Source organism: Myotis myotis, unplaced genomic scaffold, assembly GCF_014108235.1.
Source record: "Myotis myotis isolate mMyoMyo1 unplaced genomic scaffold, mMyoMyo1.p scaffold_m19_p_13, whole genome shotgun sequence".
Taxonomy (NCBI): Eukaryota; Metazoa; Chordata; class Mammalia; order Chiroptera; family Vespertilionidae; genus Myotis; species Myotis myotis.
Genome location: NW_023416317.1, coordinates 44,843,465 through 44,859,637, shown reverse-complemented (window position 1 = coordinate 44,859,637; position 16,173 = coordinate 44,843,465). Strand labels below are relative to the sequence as shown.

General features: G+C 40.1%; 1 protein-coding gene across 1 annotated transcript in view; it reads left to right on the top strand.

Annotated features, from left to right (window-relative positions):
• The first annotated feature begins 2,383 nt into the window (after positions 1–2,383).
• Positions 2,384–16,173, top strand: part of GADL1 (glutamate decarboxylase like 1) — a 126,742-nt gene continuing 112,952 nt past the window's right edge. Inside the window, exons 1-5 of the mRNA XM_036333842.1 lie at positions 2,384–2,390; positions 4,637–4,809; positions 10,028–10,154; positions 12,869–12,959; positions 16,011–16,117. Of these exons, the coding sequence (XP_036189735.1) occupies positions 4,657–4,809; positions 10,028–10,154; positions 12,869–12,959; positions 16,011–16,117 (478 nt within the window). The 5' untranslated portion in view covers positions 2,384–2,390; positions 4,637–4,656. The remainder of the gene's footprint in view (positions 2,391–4,636; positions 4,810–10,027; positions 10,155–12,868; positions 12,960–16,010; positions 16,118–16,173) is intronic.

The following is a 16,173-nucleotide window of genomic DNA, read 5'->3' as shown; positions in this document are numbered from 1 at the left end:
TCCTGGGGAACACATTGCACCTTGGAGGAATAGCTCCCTTTGAGCCCAATAAAAGTACATCATCCACAGCCAAGCTCTACAGCCTGGGCTGCAATTTACCCTGTAGGTTTGCCAAATCCAGTTTTCTCCTGGAGCCCAACTTAATTCAAGCCCCTGAGAACTGAACTTGTACCCATCAGAAAAGTTCGTAAGGTTTAAAGGTAGGATGGTGGGGTGGAGGTGGGGTGTTCCTAAGAGCTTCCTATCAGTATGACAAAGATGTATAACAACCTTATACAAAGCTTGTTAAGTACTGTTTACTCAAGCAATAGGAATAGTTGATAGATGTCTCTGGAAAACTCACTCCTCTGAAAATATCAGAAGGTTACCCAGTTACTGGCCTAGTACCCAGTGAAAGGAAAATATTTTTGAAATTAAAAATCAATAGATAGGATTTATGGTGCACCTTACATTGATTGACCATTGACAGGGCACTGACAGCTGCTTTTTTTTTGGGGGGGGGGCACTGTTTCAGAGATTTTTTCTTCTGAGGAGCTTGTCCTCTCAGAGAATAGATGATGTTCATGGACCCAGCTCTTTTGTTGAAGGCAGTGCCTTGGTATTTCCACAGAATCTGAATCATCATTTCACTGGCATCCCAGATGCTAATGCAACAGGACCTTGTAAAATAAAATCCTGGGTGATGGAAAGATGTCACTTTCCAGAAATGTTATATTTTCATCCACCCTTTGCAAGGGAGGAGCCAATGCATGGATATACAAAATGATTTTGTTCCTATCTTATTCTGTAACATTTTCATCTAACGATCATTTTAGAACACAGGGTTACTGGAGGATAGAAAATGATCCTCCCCATGGACAGTGGCAGGGTTCATGGACAGTAGCCGGGCTCATTAAAAGACACAGGATTCTTGGATCCAAGTTTTCGGTAACACTATTGTAGGGGAGAGATTAAAATAAATATAAACCTACTGTCTTGTCTTTTATCTGATTCATGTCCTCCCTCTCCCTGGCCTGGATTATTGCCATCAAATCTCCCCACCTCCAGTTCTTGTTTTCCCATCTGAACTCTACATGAGTACTCACTGCATCTTTCTGAAGCACTCTCCTATCCCATCGGAAGTTCTCAATGGCTGCCTGTTGCCTACCAAGTAACATCTAAAATCCTCAGTCTCTATTCAGGCTCCTGTAAGATCAGTCACCAGGCCTCCTTTTCACTAGTCACTTTTACCATTTACAGACCCTGCCCCTTGGACAAACAGCAGTTCTTGAGGTTTCCTGGACACAGACAGACACATACATTTTTCTGCCTCGTTCATGTTTGCTTACTTTTTTGTCACGAATGTTCTTGCCATGACCTTTGTTTCTACCCCATCATAAGCATTTTCTACTAATCGGTGAGAAAATCTTGATACTCTAACCCCACCTCACCACCCACTTACCCAACTTGTCCTTTTCCAGTGGCCTTCATAGCAGTATGGCCCCCAGCATTCCCCTGGTGTCTCAGGCCCAACCCCAAGAGTCACCTTAGGTTCTTTTGTTTTCTTGACCCCCTACATCTACTTCTTCAGCAAGTCCTCTTGGCTTTACCGCCAAAATGTCCCCCACTTTGCTACATTTCTGCTACCTCCTTCCTGATCAAAGCTGCCATGATCTGTTGCCTGGACTTCTGCGGTAGCCTCCTAAGCAATGTCCCTGTTTCTACATCTGCCTCCGACAGTCCATCATCCTCATAGTATCAGGGTAATCTTATGACTGCAAACTAGATCATGCTGCTCCTCTGTGTAGAACCCTTTAAGTGGCTTCCTGTTGCTTTTAGAATAAATTACCTTACCTGATCTATCTCTCCAAATCTCACTTATCCCTGCCTTCTCCTTGTTCTCACACTTGAGCCACATTGATCTCTTTCTATTTCTTTAAGAGGCCAATTTACTGATTATTTGCATTTTTCTGTTCCTTCTACCTGGACTAGTCTCTTTTTCCAGGTCTGGCTCCATCTCCTCTTTCACGTCTCAGTTCAAATGTGGCTTCTTCAGAATGCTTTTCCCTGACCAGGTTCTAAAGTAACTTCTTGTCTGTAGTCTATCAAGTCATTCAGGTAATTTTCTTTAGAGCATTTGTTAGAATCTGAAACAAATAAAGAAGAGACGCTGGGGGGGAAGAAGTGGTTGCAGTTTTAAGTAGGGTTATCAAGGAAGGCCTTGCCGAGAAGCTGGTGTTTAAGAAAAAAAATCGAAGAAAATTGAAGAAGCCAAAGTGATGAGCTTAGAGGACAGAAATAAGAGATGAAGTTTGTGGTCCAAGAGATAATGGGAAAGTGGCTCATTGAAGGCATAGAGGTCATTATAAGAACTTGATCATTGGTTTAATGTGATAAATGGCCATTGGATGGTTTGAGTATAGTAGTCGTCATGTGATCTGAATGATCTTTTCAAAGGAACATAGGAGCTACCATGTTGAAGTTAATCCACGTGGCATGCAGGGTATACATGGAGGTTGGGGGATCAGTTGGGAGGCTGCTGCACTAATGTAAGTATTTGATGGTGGTTTGGACTAGTATTTGATGGTTTCAGGAAAGTGTGTAATAAAAAGTCATATTCTGGCTACATGGACGATTCCTTCAATTGAAAGACTGTTATTAACCACTATAACTCTAGTAGTTAGATTGGAAGTCCTAGGGTTGCATCTCCAAAGGTCACAGTGTGACCTACTGTACAATCTCCAGAGGGTCTTTTCCAATTTGGGAAAATGCAGGGGGAGGAAGAGTCACGTGATGCCATTTGGCAGTAGAAATGAAATATATCTATTAAGAAAAGAGGAATAATCTATACCCAGTTTTTATAGTATTTCCTTCTTAATAGTGGTCTGAATTATGGGCATTTCTCTAATTGGTTGTTATGGAGACAGATCATTTTAATTCCAATTTCAATAGTTGCAAGTGGTGTTTGACATTTTTTAGTGTGTGTGTTTGTGTGTGTGTGTGTGTGTGAGAGAGAGAGAGAGAGAGAGAGAGAGAGAGAGAGAGAGAGAGAGAGAGAGAGAGAGAAGGGAAGAGAAGAGAAGAGAGAAGAGAGATGGCAGAGAGGAGAGTGACTCTCATCTGAGAGGCTGCTATTCCCTAGGCAATAAAAACCCACAATCCTACTAATGAGGTAAAAAAAATCACTAACTTTTTCTGTGTGCTTTATAACAGCACTGCCTACTGACATAACCAGGGTTTCCTGAATAATTGTCCTCTTTTCCAGTTTATTTTTAGGACCTAAAATCGGGGGGAGGAAAGTGCCTTTAGGTGTAAAGCATTTCCGTCTAATAGTGAAATTCTATTGCTTCAGCATTCAGCCCTAAACCATGTTAAATACATCCTTTCAAGTGAAAGATAAGTGAATGTGAGGGATGGAACGAAAGTTCAATGTTGGAGCTCTGGATGGTTCAGCCTTCAGTGTGAGGATAAAGACTCATCTCTCGCTGCAGGTCCCATCTTTCCCAAATAGGGGAATGTTCCCGTGACATTTCCATCCACCTCCAGGGACACTATTTGAGTTTGGCAGCAATAGAATGAAAGAGTTTATAAACCTCAGGACTTTATCAAAACATTTAATGTTGAGGAGAAGACAAGCTCAACCGTATAATACATGTTAATACTCTTAGAGCCCTCAATAAATATAAAAATATTTGAAATACAGTTAGGCCATCAGCATACGTAAGGCAGTTTTAGACAATATACGTAAGGCACTGGGCTAGGTGCTGGGCTGAGAAATACTTACAAAATTTGTTTTTGTCAATTTCCACAACTAAGTGAACATGAGCATTATAAGGAGGAGAGAGATACTATTTAGACAAAGAAAAACAATCAAATCAACATGTGTAGCAGATATTGATTGGATATCTGGATTCAGTTGTTAATGTTATTTTTGTGGAGGATGATCCTTTATTCTCAGCTATAAATTTCCACGCTGACTTTTAACCGTTAGTCACTGACCAGCAGCTGTGTCGTCCCAAAAATGTCCTGTTCCATCCTTCCGCCTGGGCCTCAACTGCAAGCTTGAGAAGTTTAAAGCCATTAAATATGGGTTTATGCAAACCATTATGCCTCACATTTTCTTTCAGTAGGAAATGGCTGAGGAGATTTAAGCGGGGTTTGGGGGGGTGCGCTTTGGGGGACAAAGCACTGTCTATATAGAGGGTCATTTAAACATATGCTTAAAATGTGAAGTTAAGAAAAGTGACACTGCAATATTGTTTCTTCTACTTTAGGGATGACTTATTAAAAGAAAATATATGGAGAGCCTTAAGAAATTGCAAGAAAGGGTGTGTTCATGCAATAGACATGGCCTTTGTGTTTACCAAGATCTTTTGAAAGGTGTTTGTAAGAATGGGTAAAATCAGTTGAATTTTAATTATGTGAGCTCATCCACACTCCCTGATGCTGAACAAGATGCTACAGAAATGGAACATAGAGGTTTCTTTCCCTAACTCCACTCTTGAGCACCATATAAGAAACTGTCAGCGTCAGTGCTGCAAATGTATTAAAATAAATCATGCCATTTGAAGCTGGGGTGGTGACTCATTTTTTACCCTGTGTTTTGTTGTGGTCTACTTAGATTATCTCTCATACACAGTTTTTTGTGTGCTTCCAGGAGATACTGGTCAACAAGAGATGGTTTCAACTAAGAAGAGCGCTGTTCTCGTGGACGGGGTCATACTGAATGGTCCCACCACAGATGCAAAGGCAGGAGAAAAGTTTGTTGAAGAGGCCTGTAGGCTAATATTGGAAGAGGTGGTTTTAAAGGCAACAGATGTCAATGAGAAGGTAAAAGAAAATAGTCTATAAGCAATCCTAGGAATGAGGAAAGATATCCCCGCCCGCCCCCCCCCACCCCCCCCACCCCCCCGCCAAAATCTGGATGGCTAGATGTAAGGGAAATGGCAAGTGCACATTTTAATTTCCTCTATACCTTTGTTTCAAGGGGCTGCCCAGATACTAAAGTTGCATTTGTCTTCCCCACCCCGTATCTGCTTTCCTGGAAGGGTTAGCATTTAAAAAATAATTTTAAAAATCCTAAGTAATAAAATCCTAATATGCTAAGTGTCCTACTGTTCAATCATTTAACTAGTTGCTATGACGCACACTGACCACCATGGGGCAGACGCTCCAACCGGTAGGTTAGCTTGCTGCTGGAGTCCAGTTGATCAGGACTGGGCGAGATGGGTCAGACACGCACTAGAGCCCTCCTGCAGTTCCTTCCCGGCCACGATCGTGACCGGTGGAGTCCCTCTGCCTGGCCTGTACCTTCTCGCAATCTGGAACCCCTTGGGGGATGTCAGAGAGTCAGTTTCAGCCCAATCCCCACAGGCCAGGCTGAAGGACCCCACCAGTGCACGATCTGTGCACTGGGCCTCTAGTTTACATATATGTATAATTAATTTCAGAGAGGAAAGGGAGAGAGAGAGAGAGAGAGAGAGAGAGAGAGAGAGAGATCAATTTGCTGCCTCCTGCATACCCCCTGCTGAGGATCAAGCCCACAACCCTGGCATGTGCTCTGAAGGAGAATTGAACTGTGACCTCCTGGTTCATAGGTCAATGCTCAACTACTGAACCACACTGGTCAGGCATGGAAGGATTAACTCTTAACAGTCATTTGCTGGGAGATTGTCTGGGACTCCAGAACTTAGGCATATAAGGCCATGAAGCACATGGATGAAGCTTTCTGCTCTAGATAATAATATAGACTATAAATAACCTGATGGTCAGACTTATACACCCTGTGAAAAAACACACTTTGCTCTCCATTTTTTGATACACATTCTTTATGTAGCTAATAAAAACCAAGCAGAAGGTAGAAAGGGTGTGAAAAGTTTTACAATTTATCTGAGGGTCCTTACAGGAGTTTGTCTGAGGTTAGGTTAGAAATCTTTGGTTGTTAAGCCTGACTTCTGATAGGTACCAAGTATTGATGTTAGGTTTCAAATTGGGGCTCAAAATCAGATTCAAAACGATATGGGAACCACCACTAATAATGTCTACTCTTAAGAGTGCTTAACGATGTACCAGATGCTGTTCTAAGGACTACACCATATGTATTTGTTCATTTAGTCCTTAAAAACCCCTAAGAGGCAGGTACTGTTTAGTAACTACATTTTAAAAATGAGGAAAAAAATGAGACACAGAGAGGTTAAGTACTCTGCCTAAGATCACATGCTAGTAAGCGTCAGAGCTGGCCCTGAAACACAGGCAGCCTGGCTTCAGAGTCTGTGCCTTTAACTACTTACTCCTCTCTATGTTTCATAAAATCCCCAAATTATCCTTTCTCACATTGATCACCATTTATAGCAGAATTGGGTTACCAACAAATGGATCAACAGATAGGAGAGATAGAGAGATTTTTATTCCAATTCTATTAGTCGGAAATAAAAGTCATTTAAAAAACATTTTGAATGTGAAGCGGAATGTATTCTGAATTTTTGATCACATGCATTTGGGAAAACTAATACCAAAATAGATTGAAATGAATTGTGAACTTTGAATGGCTATGTTCAAGGCAAAATCACTGACATTTCCTGATTATATATTTATAATTGCCCATTTTCTGGTCTTATCTGTACTTGTGAAATATTTTGCACCTGCTTTACTTTGGAGCACACTGCTCCTCTGGTAAGATTTTTTTAAATTGGCCTTTATTCAGTCATTAAATATTAACCGAGTGTTAGTTATGGGTAAGGCATTATATATAACCCGGGGAAATACAAAGAAAAATAAGAGAAAGGTTCAGCTTTGAACTGAATTTATAATCTAATTGGAAGAATAAGTTTTCATTGGAAAAGAGAACAGGGGGTCCCATAAGAATGTGATAAATGCTCTGTGACTGGGGCTGACTTTGGGGATTTTACAGAGGGGTGGGCACTTTGACCTTTCATGTGGAATGCGAAGGTTAAGTAAGATTTTGATGGGCGCAGAGAAGTCAGCCTCTGTGTTGAAGAAAGCAGGAAGTTAAATATGGAAAGAGTTGCAAAAAACAAGATGCGTTTAACATAGTAAAGGGACCATTTTGCCGAGAAAAAAAGTGTTCCTATAGGGAACTAATAGGAGATAAGAGGAGAAGGGTAGGCTTATGATCCTAAGTTATCAATTAAGGAAACACAAGTCAATCACAATATAGCAGATGTGTAGACTATCCATGTGAACGTGGATAGAAAGCTATGTTGGGGTTGAGAGAGGGGGTGAAGTTTTTATGCCACTAACTTAGCCTACTTTGTTAGAGATCCAACAGGGTACCATTAAAAGGTGATGGGTGGGTGTTAGTAAAAGGTAAAGGGGGTCAAATATATGGTGGTGGAAGAATATTTGATGATTTTGGGTGGTAGGCACACAACTCAGTGTACAGATGAGGTATATTATAAATGTACACTTGAAACAATTTTATTAACCAATGTCACACCAATACATTTAAGATTTTTTTAAAAATAAGGTGCCCTGCTTATACACCCCACACTTCGTGAGATAATTACTTCTAGTACCCTCTGTGGTAGACACACTTTCTCAGCCACCTTTAAAAAAAAGAGTCATAATTTACATTCAGTAAAATTTACTCTTTTTGGTGTACTGTTCTGTGAGTTTTGAAAATTAATGGAACCATCACCACAATCAAGATATAGAATAGTTCTATCACCTCCAAAATTTCTTTATACCCCTCTGTAGTCAAACCCTCCCCTCAACTCTAGACCCCGGCAGCCATTATTCTGTTTTTTGTCCCTGTAGTTTTCGACTTTTCCAAAATGTCAGATAGTTGGAATCATATCACACGTAGCCTTTTGAGTCTTGCTATTTTCCCTCAGCAAAATGTATTTGCGATTCATCCATGTTGTTGTGTGTATCACTACTTAATTCTTCTTATTGTTTCTGTTACTTTTGATTTACCTCTGCCTCTTGTAGTCCTAACATCAGAGGTTAATTTCATACCTCTTGGACAACTTGGTATTTCCTCCTGTTTCCCACAACCTCCCACCACTTAGTCTCCTCACTTCCTGACTATTCCTCTGTCTCTCTCCTCCCCTCCACAGTCAAACTTTTAAAAAAATTATCTCCCCCCTCCCTCCCTCTATCTCCTCACCTCCTACACGCTCACTTCACAGCAATCTGGCCCCCACTCCTACCTCTAAGTCACACTGCTCTTGCCAAGAACACCTCCTTGTTGATAACACACATGAGCACTTCACAGTCTTTATCTAATTTGGCTTCTCACTAGGATTTGACAGTGATGACTATGTTCTTCTTCTCAGAACATTCTTTGTGTTAATAGCATTAAACTCTTCTAGGATTCTCCCTGCTTCTTCAGCATGTCCCCCACCTCACGCAGGAGCCTCTCTCCCTTTGCCCACTTTTTGAATGTTGGCATGACTCAGGTGAGATCCTGCATCTTTTCCTCTTCGCTGTAGGTTCTCTCTGAGCTGTGTCAACCACGGTAGATTATCACGGTATACACAGCCTGAACCTTTCTTCCTCATATTTCACAGCAGCTTCAGACCGACTGCTACACCCCTTTGGATGTCTTGAGAATCCTTAAACTAAATATTCTCCAAACTCATCATCCCCACCCATACCAGATGCTTCTCCCTCTCACCACCATCAACGCATGCATGCAAGGTAGAGACCTCAGGATTATCCTTGATTATTCCTATCCCTCATCCTCACTGTGAAATTGATTTCTAAGTTCTATTGATTTAGCATTTCAAATATCTCTAGAAATATTTCATTCTTATAGTATCTACCCTCATCCAGCCTGCCACCTTTTCTGGCCTGATTTATTACAGTAACCTTTATTTCCAATCTTACTTGGAATCTCCACATAGCAACAAAAGCTATTATCCAAAACACAAATATGATGATATAATTCCCCCGTCCAAAATATCCCAATGGCTTTCTTAGTGCCAAGTTCACACTTTATGCTACATAAAGCCTATAATGATATGAGTCTTGCTTATTTTTTTATTCATTCATTTATTTATTCATTCATCATATCTTTATTAAGCATCCCCTAGGTAGCCGGTTCTGCATCATTTACTTGGGACCAGTGAACAAACAAACCAATGTCTCCGCTTCCATGGAGATTATATAGGACATAATAAATATTGGATGGTGATACGTGCTATAGAAAAATGATGAGTAGAAAAGTCAGGAGAGATTGGTAGAGATGGGTTATTGTGCAGCTTGTGATTTTTAATAAGGGAATCAGAATTGCTGTCATTGAGAAAGTGACATTTGAGTAGAGCTTTGAAAGCAGTGAGGAAATTAGCTGTAGGGATATTTGGAGGAGGAGCATTCCAGGTGGAGGGCACAACCAGTTCAGAGAACCTAAGATGGGAGCATGCCCGGTGCACTGAAGAACAGCAAGGAGGCCAGGTTGGCAGGGCAGAGTCAGCCAGGAGGAAAGTAGTGCTAGATGCAACTAGAAGGGGAGCCCTACCAGGGGAAGCAGATTATACAGGATCATTTTAGGTCATTGTATGGACTTTGGTTTTCCTGGGAAGAATACGGAGGCCCATTGGGAATATTTGAGCAGAGGAATGACCATGCCACATTGCTAGTAGACTATGAGGCAAGGATATAAGCACAGAGACTAGTTAGCAGGAATTTGTTATTTCAGCCTTAATTCTTGCCTCTCCCTTCCTCAAACTGCCTCTTCTAGCCACACTACACATACTTCATTCTTCCCATGTGCCCTGGGCTCCTCTATTCGTATTTCAGCCTTTGTGACTTCTATTACTTCCACCTAGAATGCCCCTTGAACTACCCCAGCCCCTAAACTTTGCTTGGTTCATTTTTGACCTTCCAAATCTAAGGTGAGGCCCCTCATTTGTTTAATGACTTCTGCATTATTGTAATAGCTCTTTTCATGCTCAACTGTGGTTGCACCTTAAGTCCCTGTCTCTCCCACTTGTCTGGAAGCTTCATAAGGTTAGAGTTCTAATATTCGTTCAATACTTGGCTATCAATGGGTGCTCAGTTAACTGTTTTATTGCTAACCCTCCAGGTTTGTGAATGGCAGCCTCCTGAACAACTGAAACAGCTTCTTGATTTGGAGATGAGAGACACAGGAGAGCCGCACCACAGGCTGTTGGAACTCTGCCGGGACGTCATACGCTACAGTGTCAAAACTAGTAAGAATTTACTTCCTTGATGAGTACCTCTAATAAGTACATGTTCTTCAGGATTTATTTACCTCATGGTAAAGCTGAGTATGACAGTGTTTATGGATGAGAAACCTGGATCAAAACATAGTGATTCTGCCCTAGCCAGTTTGGTTCAGTGGATAGAGTGCCTGCCTGAGGACTGAGGGTTTGGGTTTCGATTCCAGTCAATGGAACATGCCCGGGCTGTGGGCTCTATGCCCAGTGTGGGGCATGCAGGAGGCAGCTGATCCATGATTCTTTCTCATCATTGATGTTTCTGTCTCTCTTCTTCTTCCTTCATTTCTGAAATTAATAAAAATACGTTAAAAACAAAAACAAAACATAGTGGTTCTGATAGTTTTTAAATGGTCCATTAAATCCTTATTACAGATTTATGGTAAGGGCCAAAAATAAAATGAAATTGAAACTGTTGGTGTTAATGGTCACATATAATTATTATCCACTCCTTGGTGATCCCCATTCCCCACTTATAATTAAGCCCATATACCATTACTGCCACTTCTCATTTCTTATGTTGATCCAAACTGGCAAATGATACTTTGATTATAGAATTTGTAAGGAATTTTAAATTTTAGTGGCCTAGAACAGTGGTCGGCAAACTGCGGCTCGTGAGCCACATGTGGCTCTTCGGCCCCTTGAGTGTGGCTCTTCCACAAAATACCGACTTCTGCGCATGGGCCACGAAGTTTCATTCGCACTGTACATGTGCGCCCGCACGTGGTATTTTGTGGAAGAGCCACACTCAAGGGGACAAAGAGCCGCATGTTGCTCGAGAGCCCCAGTTTGCCGACCACTGGCCTAGAATATGCACACAAAAAAATGTTCAAGAATGAGTCCTTAATATAAATAGGAATAGATTTATTTGGAAAATACTTATTAACTCTGGGCAGTTGGTAATTACCAAATTATTTTATCAACTCTAGTAGGATCAAAAAATAAGAACCTCTAGGAAGGTATAAAAAATGAATCTTATACATGGTGAGTTCATGTTGTGATGGTTTCACAACAATGCTTAACAACTGTGATCTTTGTAAATGCAGTAACATCATGCCAGTTTTGTGCTGAAGACTGTTCCAGCTGACTGTTAACATATACCCAGGGAACAAGTTCTTAAAGTAGGAGAATAATTTTCCAAAATATGCATTTCTCAGTACGATGTAAAGGTAATCTAGTGCTTAAGACCATGCAGGCATTATGCTGTGTGAATTCTGACGCTGAACTAAATGTAGTGGAAGGAATATCATAAAATTCTGGCTAAAAATAATTGGTTTATATTCCCTTGGGAAAGTCTGGTGTATGTATCAAAAACCCACTTAGCATTTCAAAAGCCGAGATACATATCTTATTATTCTAGTGCATGTCAGAAGTGTAGAAGGACATTTAATGCAGTAGATTTTTCAGCTTACTAGATATTTCCCATAACGTTACCATGGAAATCAATCATAAATTAACACAGAACAAAAAAAAACACAAAAAAACAAATCTTATTAAAATTACGTGCAGCTATGTCTGGTTTCCTTTGCCAGATTAAAGGAAGTTTTCCATGTTTTATTTTAAAAAGACATTTTCTCTTGATACTTTTGTTTTTCATTGAACCCCTAGTTGAAAGAGGAAAAATAATCTAAAAACCAAATACTGGAAGTTGTAGCAAGAAGTCACTAACTGAAATGGTTCCCCAATACTCAAAGTTGGAAATAGACCTGTGCCATTGTTCTTGGTCAGGCTGGGCAGCCAAGCCAGTTACCCTGGTGTTTGGTGTGAATATTCACATTGTATAAAGCCAAGGACCTTTACGAAACCTTTTATGGGGGGGGCGGGGGGAGTGCAGAATAGAAAGTTGGAACTAAAGTTGTTTGAGTCTTAAAGGCAACTTGCCTTTGAAAAAAGTTGAATCAGAAAGTTTATGTAAGCTGCACGATGAGTCACGTCCTACTCCATCCACATAATGCCAGTTGCACTCTGAAAAATGGTCGAGTCTGAAAAATAAAAAGGCCACTCACTGCTAGAAGCCCGAAGCGAAACCTGCTGGTGAGAGAAGTGTGTGTACATTTGGAGAAGTTAATATCAATATTTTTGGAGGATAAAGATAGCAGGCTTTGATATTTGATACATGTATAGAAAGTGTTCAAATAACCCAATTCTTGAAGATTTTGATCTGAGTCAGGGTGGTAGAAAGAAAGGAGTAGGCAAACCAAAGGTTGTAAAAGATGGCTCAGGTTTTACTCAGAAGTGTATCATTGTTCAGGAGAAAGGGCTAGGAGACGGGTCTTTAACATTTGTTGCCTTTGTGCATAATTAAGTTTTGAATGCTCTTTTAAAATTGAGGTGTAATTTGCATTCAGTACAATGGATTGATCTTACATTCTCATATGGATGAATTTGCACATATGCCTATGTAAATAACCATCACCAAGGTAGAGATAAAAACAATTCTCAACACTCTGGACACGCCTTTCTAATCAATATGTCTTTCCCAAAGGTACCCAGAATTCTAACTTCTATCTCCATAGATCAGCTTTGCCTGATATCGAATATCACATAAGTGCAGTTATGCAGTATATATTCTTTTGTGTCCAGCTGCTTTTATTGTCTAAAAGATTCATTTATGTTATTGCTATGCAGTATTGGTAGAGTTTTCTTTTTTATTGCTGTGTAGATGAATACTCTGTTTAAATTTACAGACCATCCAAGATTTTTCAACCAGTTGTATGCTGGACTTGATTATTACTCCTTGGTGGCTCGATTTATGACAGAAGCATTAAATCCAAGTGTGTAAGTATCATTATACTGGAAATTTATACCAGATGTGGATTAGAGATGTTTTTTAAGTAGATGAAAATTTTATTTTGTAAATTTCTAGTTAATGATTTCATTGGTGCAGTGTCATCCTAACTAATGGAATAGTCTTATGACAGTAGTATTCAAAGAGCTGTTTGATTTGATAGTGGTTCTGTGAGAGGGTAAAGCAGGCATTATCTCCACTTAACAAATGAGAAAATGAAGAAGCAACTTTTAATTTATTCTGCATGAAAAGCTATGTCTGTGCTAAGTGCTGGAGAGATACTTTGAGTAAAAACAAACCTTGACTTTGCCTTCATGAAACAAAATATCTAGTGAGATAGAGATGCTCCATGCAAATTAATCAAAACGTGCATACAAATTAACCGAAAATTTCAATTCTCATGTAAAGTGGGCGTGATGCTATAAATATAAATGGGCCAATTTTTTCTAGTTGGGAACTCTAGAAAGTCTTCTCTGAGGAAGTTATAGCTAAGAGATAAAGGGTAAGTAAAAAGTAAGATGAAAACGGGAGGGATGAGTTCTAAACAGAAGGAACAGCATATACACGGAGTGGCCAGATTATTATGACCACCCCATCAGTACTTCATTGACACTTCCAAAAATACTGAATATTGAAAACTTCCTAAGCAAATACTTTCAAGGTTTTATTATTAGTATTATTATTATTATTTGCATAACTAACTCACTTCATTGTACTGATGGGATACATGGAACTAAAAATTCTCATGTCTATGAAAAGGATCAATTTAAGAGTTATTGGTGAACGATGGTAGTTGAAACACTGGGCAAGGATGAGATTCCTTAAGTCAGTGATTCTCAACCCTTTCTGCTCATTAGAATCAATCTTGGAACTTTTTTTACAAAATTGAGGCCTGGGCTCCAAAACTGATCAATTAAATATGAATTTCTGTGGGTGTGTTTATAAATGATTTTAATGAGAAGGATGGAGACACTGAAAAATACAAACAACCCAGGGGATAGAGAAATGCTGCCTTTGGGACAGAGTATAGAGTGAGGAGAGAGGAGGGCTTGTGACTGGGCTTTGAGGCTATCTACAATAATAGTATTTAGCAGTTAGGAGGAGGAGGATCAGCCTGCAATAGAGAGATAGAAGGAGAAAATCAGGCAACGAAACATGGAAGCCCTGGAGGAGATTGTCTAAAGCAGTGGTTCTCAACCTCCTGGCCCTTTAAATACAGTTCCTCATGTTGTGACCCAACCATAAAATTATTTCGTTGCTACTTCATAACTGTAATGTTGCTACTGTTATGAATCGTAATGTAAATATCTGATAGGCAGGATGGTCTTAGGCGACCCCTGTGAAAGGGTCGTTCGACCGCCAAAGGGGTTGCGACCCACAGGTTGAGAACCACTGGTCTCTAGTCACATGTTGCTGAGTATTTAAGACAGACTAAGACATGTCCTCTAGATTAGCAACATGTTTGCTACTGGTGACTTCAGTTAGAGAATTTTGGGTAGAGTAATGCAAGACCCTGGATTACAATGTGTAGAAGAGTTAAAAATGTTAGGTAAGTCAGAAGAGAGTAAAATTGCACAATTCTGTGGGCCTTTCCTTGTGTGTATTGGGTTTGCTAAGCTCTTATAACTGAAATCTTTAGAGGTTTTTAAAGTATTAGTCTTAATTTGTATTTAATCTAGTATTAATTTTTTCTTACAAAAAAGTGAATAATTATTTCACTTTATATTTTAGGTACACATAAATATATATACTTTCCCCCCACATTTTTGATATGTGTAAACTGGTTTCCTAGGATGGTTTAAAAATAGAATCTAGAGTGCTTGTAGAGTGCTTGGCACATAGGGAGGTGATACATAGTATGTCTTCTTTTTTCTTCCTCCCAAAATTTTCCCTGCCAGATGTTAAAATAATCGCATTAAATTCTGTGACTATAAATCTGAACGTGTCTGTCTAGCTTATATACTCAGAGTACACATATTCAGATACAATTTAATGCAATTACTTAACTGTTAGGGGGGAGGTTATAGATATTTAGTCATTCTCAAGTTAACTGGAGAAAGAAGAGACTCAGACATTGCACAATGGTAACTGTCTCGGGTTCAGTTCCCTGGGAAGCTTCTCTAAAGGAAATTTAGTGAGCAAGATGTTTACTAAGGAATACCCGTGGGATCAGCATGGGTGACACTGAGGGGAGGAAGCTGAGTGGGCAGAGAAAGGAGTCAAGCTGACATGCAGGTGCAATGACAAGAGACTGACCCCAGGGAGATCTCTGGAACTACAATGGCTCTTTAAATTGGTCTAGAGTTGGGCCCAGTGGCCAGGCCTTTATGCCTCCAGCTGGGCCAGTGATCAGGTGTAGACCACCACAGGGAAGGGTTTAACTTTAGGGAAGGTGGCTCACTTATGCTGAGGAAATTCCTAAAGAGGCTAACTTAGCAGTGCTCTCTGACTCCAGCCCTCTAGCCTGAAGCAGCAGATTCTTCATGGCAGATGGTCTGGGTATTGCTTTGCTGTAAAATCCCATAACGAGAGATGTCCCACAGAGCACTTCACATTTGTACAAACACAGGCGTGTAGTAGAGGAAGCTCTCATCCAGGATGGGTCATTGCCATGTAGAATATCTAGAGCTGCCTGCTAGGGTACTCACAGTGATAACCTAATAAAACCTAGTTACAATGACAATGGTTTTTCCCTTAGCCAGCATCCAAAGCATCATCCAAAGAGTTAATGGCCACTGCTCATGACTAATGCAAAGAATCGAGATGCACTGCCTTCATCTCTCCCAATGAAATTGAAGCTTTTCTGTAAATTAAGACTGCTGCAGCAGCCAGCGTATCCCTAAGACCACCCGCTATTATCTAACCACAACTAGCACTATCACTGACTGCATACTTCTCTATATCCAATGAATAAATTTCCAAAGAATCTATCTACATTTCGACAGCTACTTGGTTTAATAAAACTCTGTGCATTTCTTGGGACACCGAAGGGATGGTTTGACTCTAGTCATAGAAGTGAAGTATTTTTTATATCTATCTAGTTATACATATGAGGTGTCCCCAGTGTTTCTGTTAGTGGAAGAAGCAGTTCTGAAGAAAATGATTGAATTTATTGGCTGGAAAGAAGGGGATGGAATATTTAACCCAGGTAAGTACAATTAGTTATTGCCATCTCCCTTCTATTAGAAGCATCTAAAAATAGAT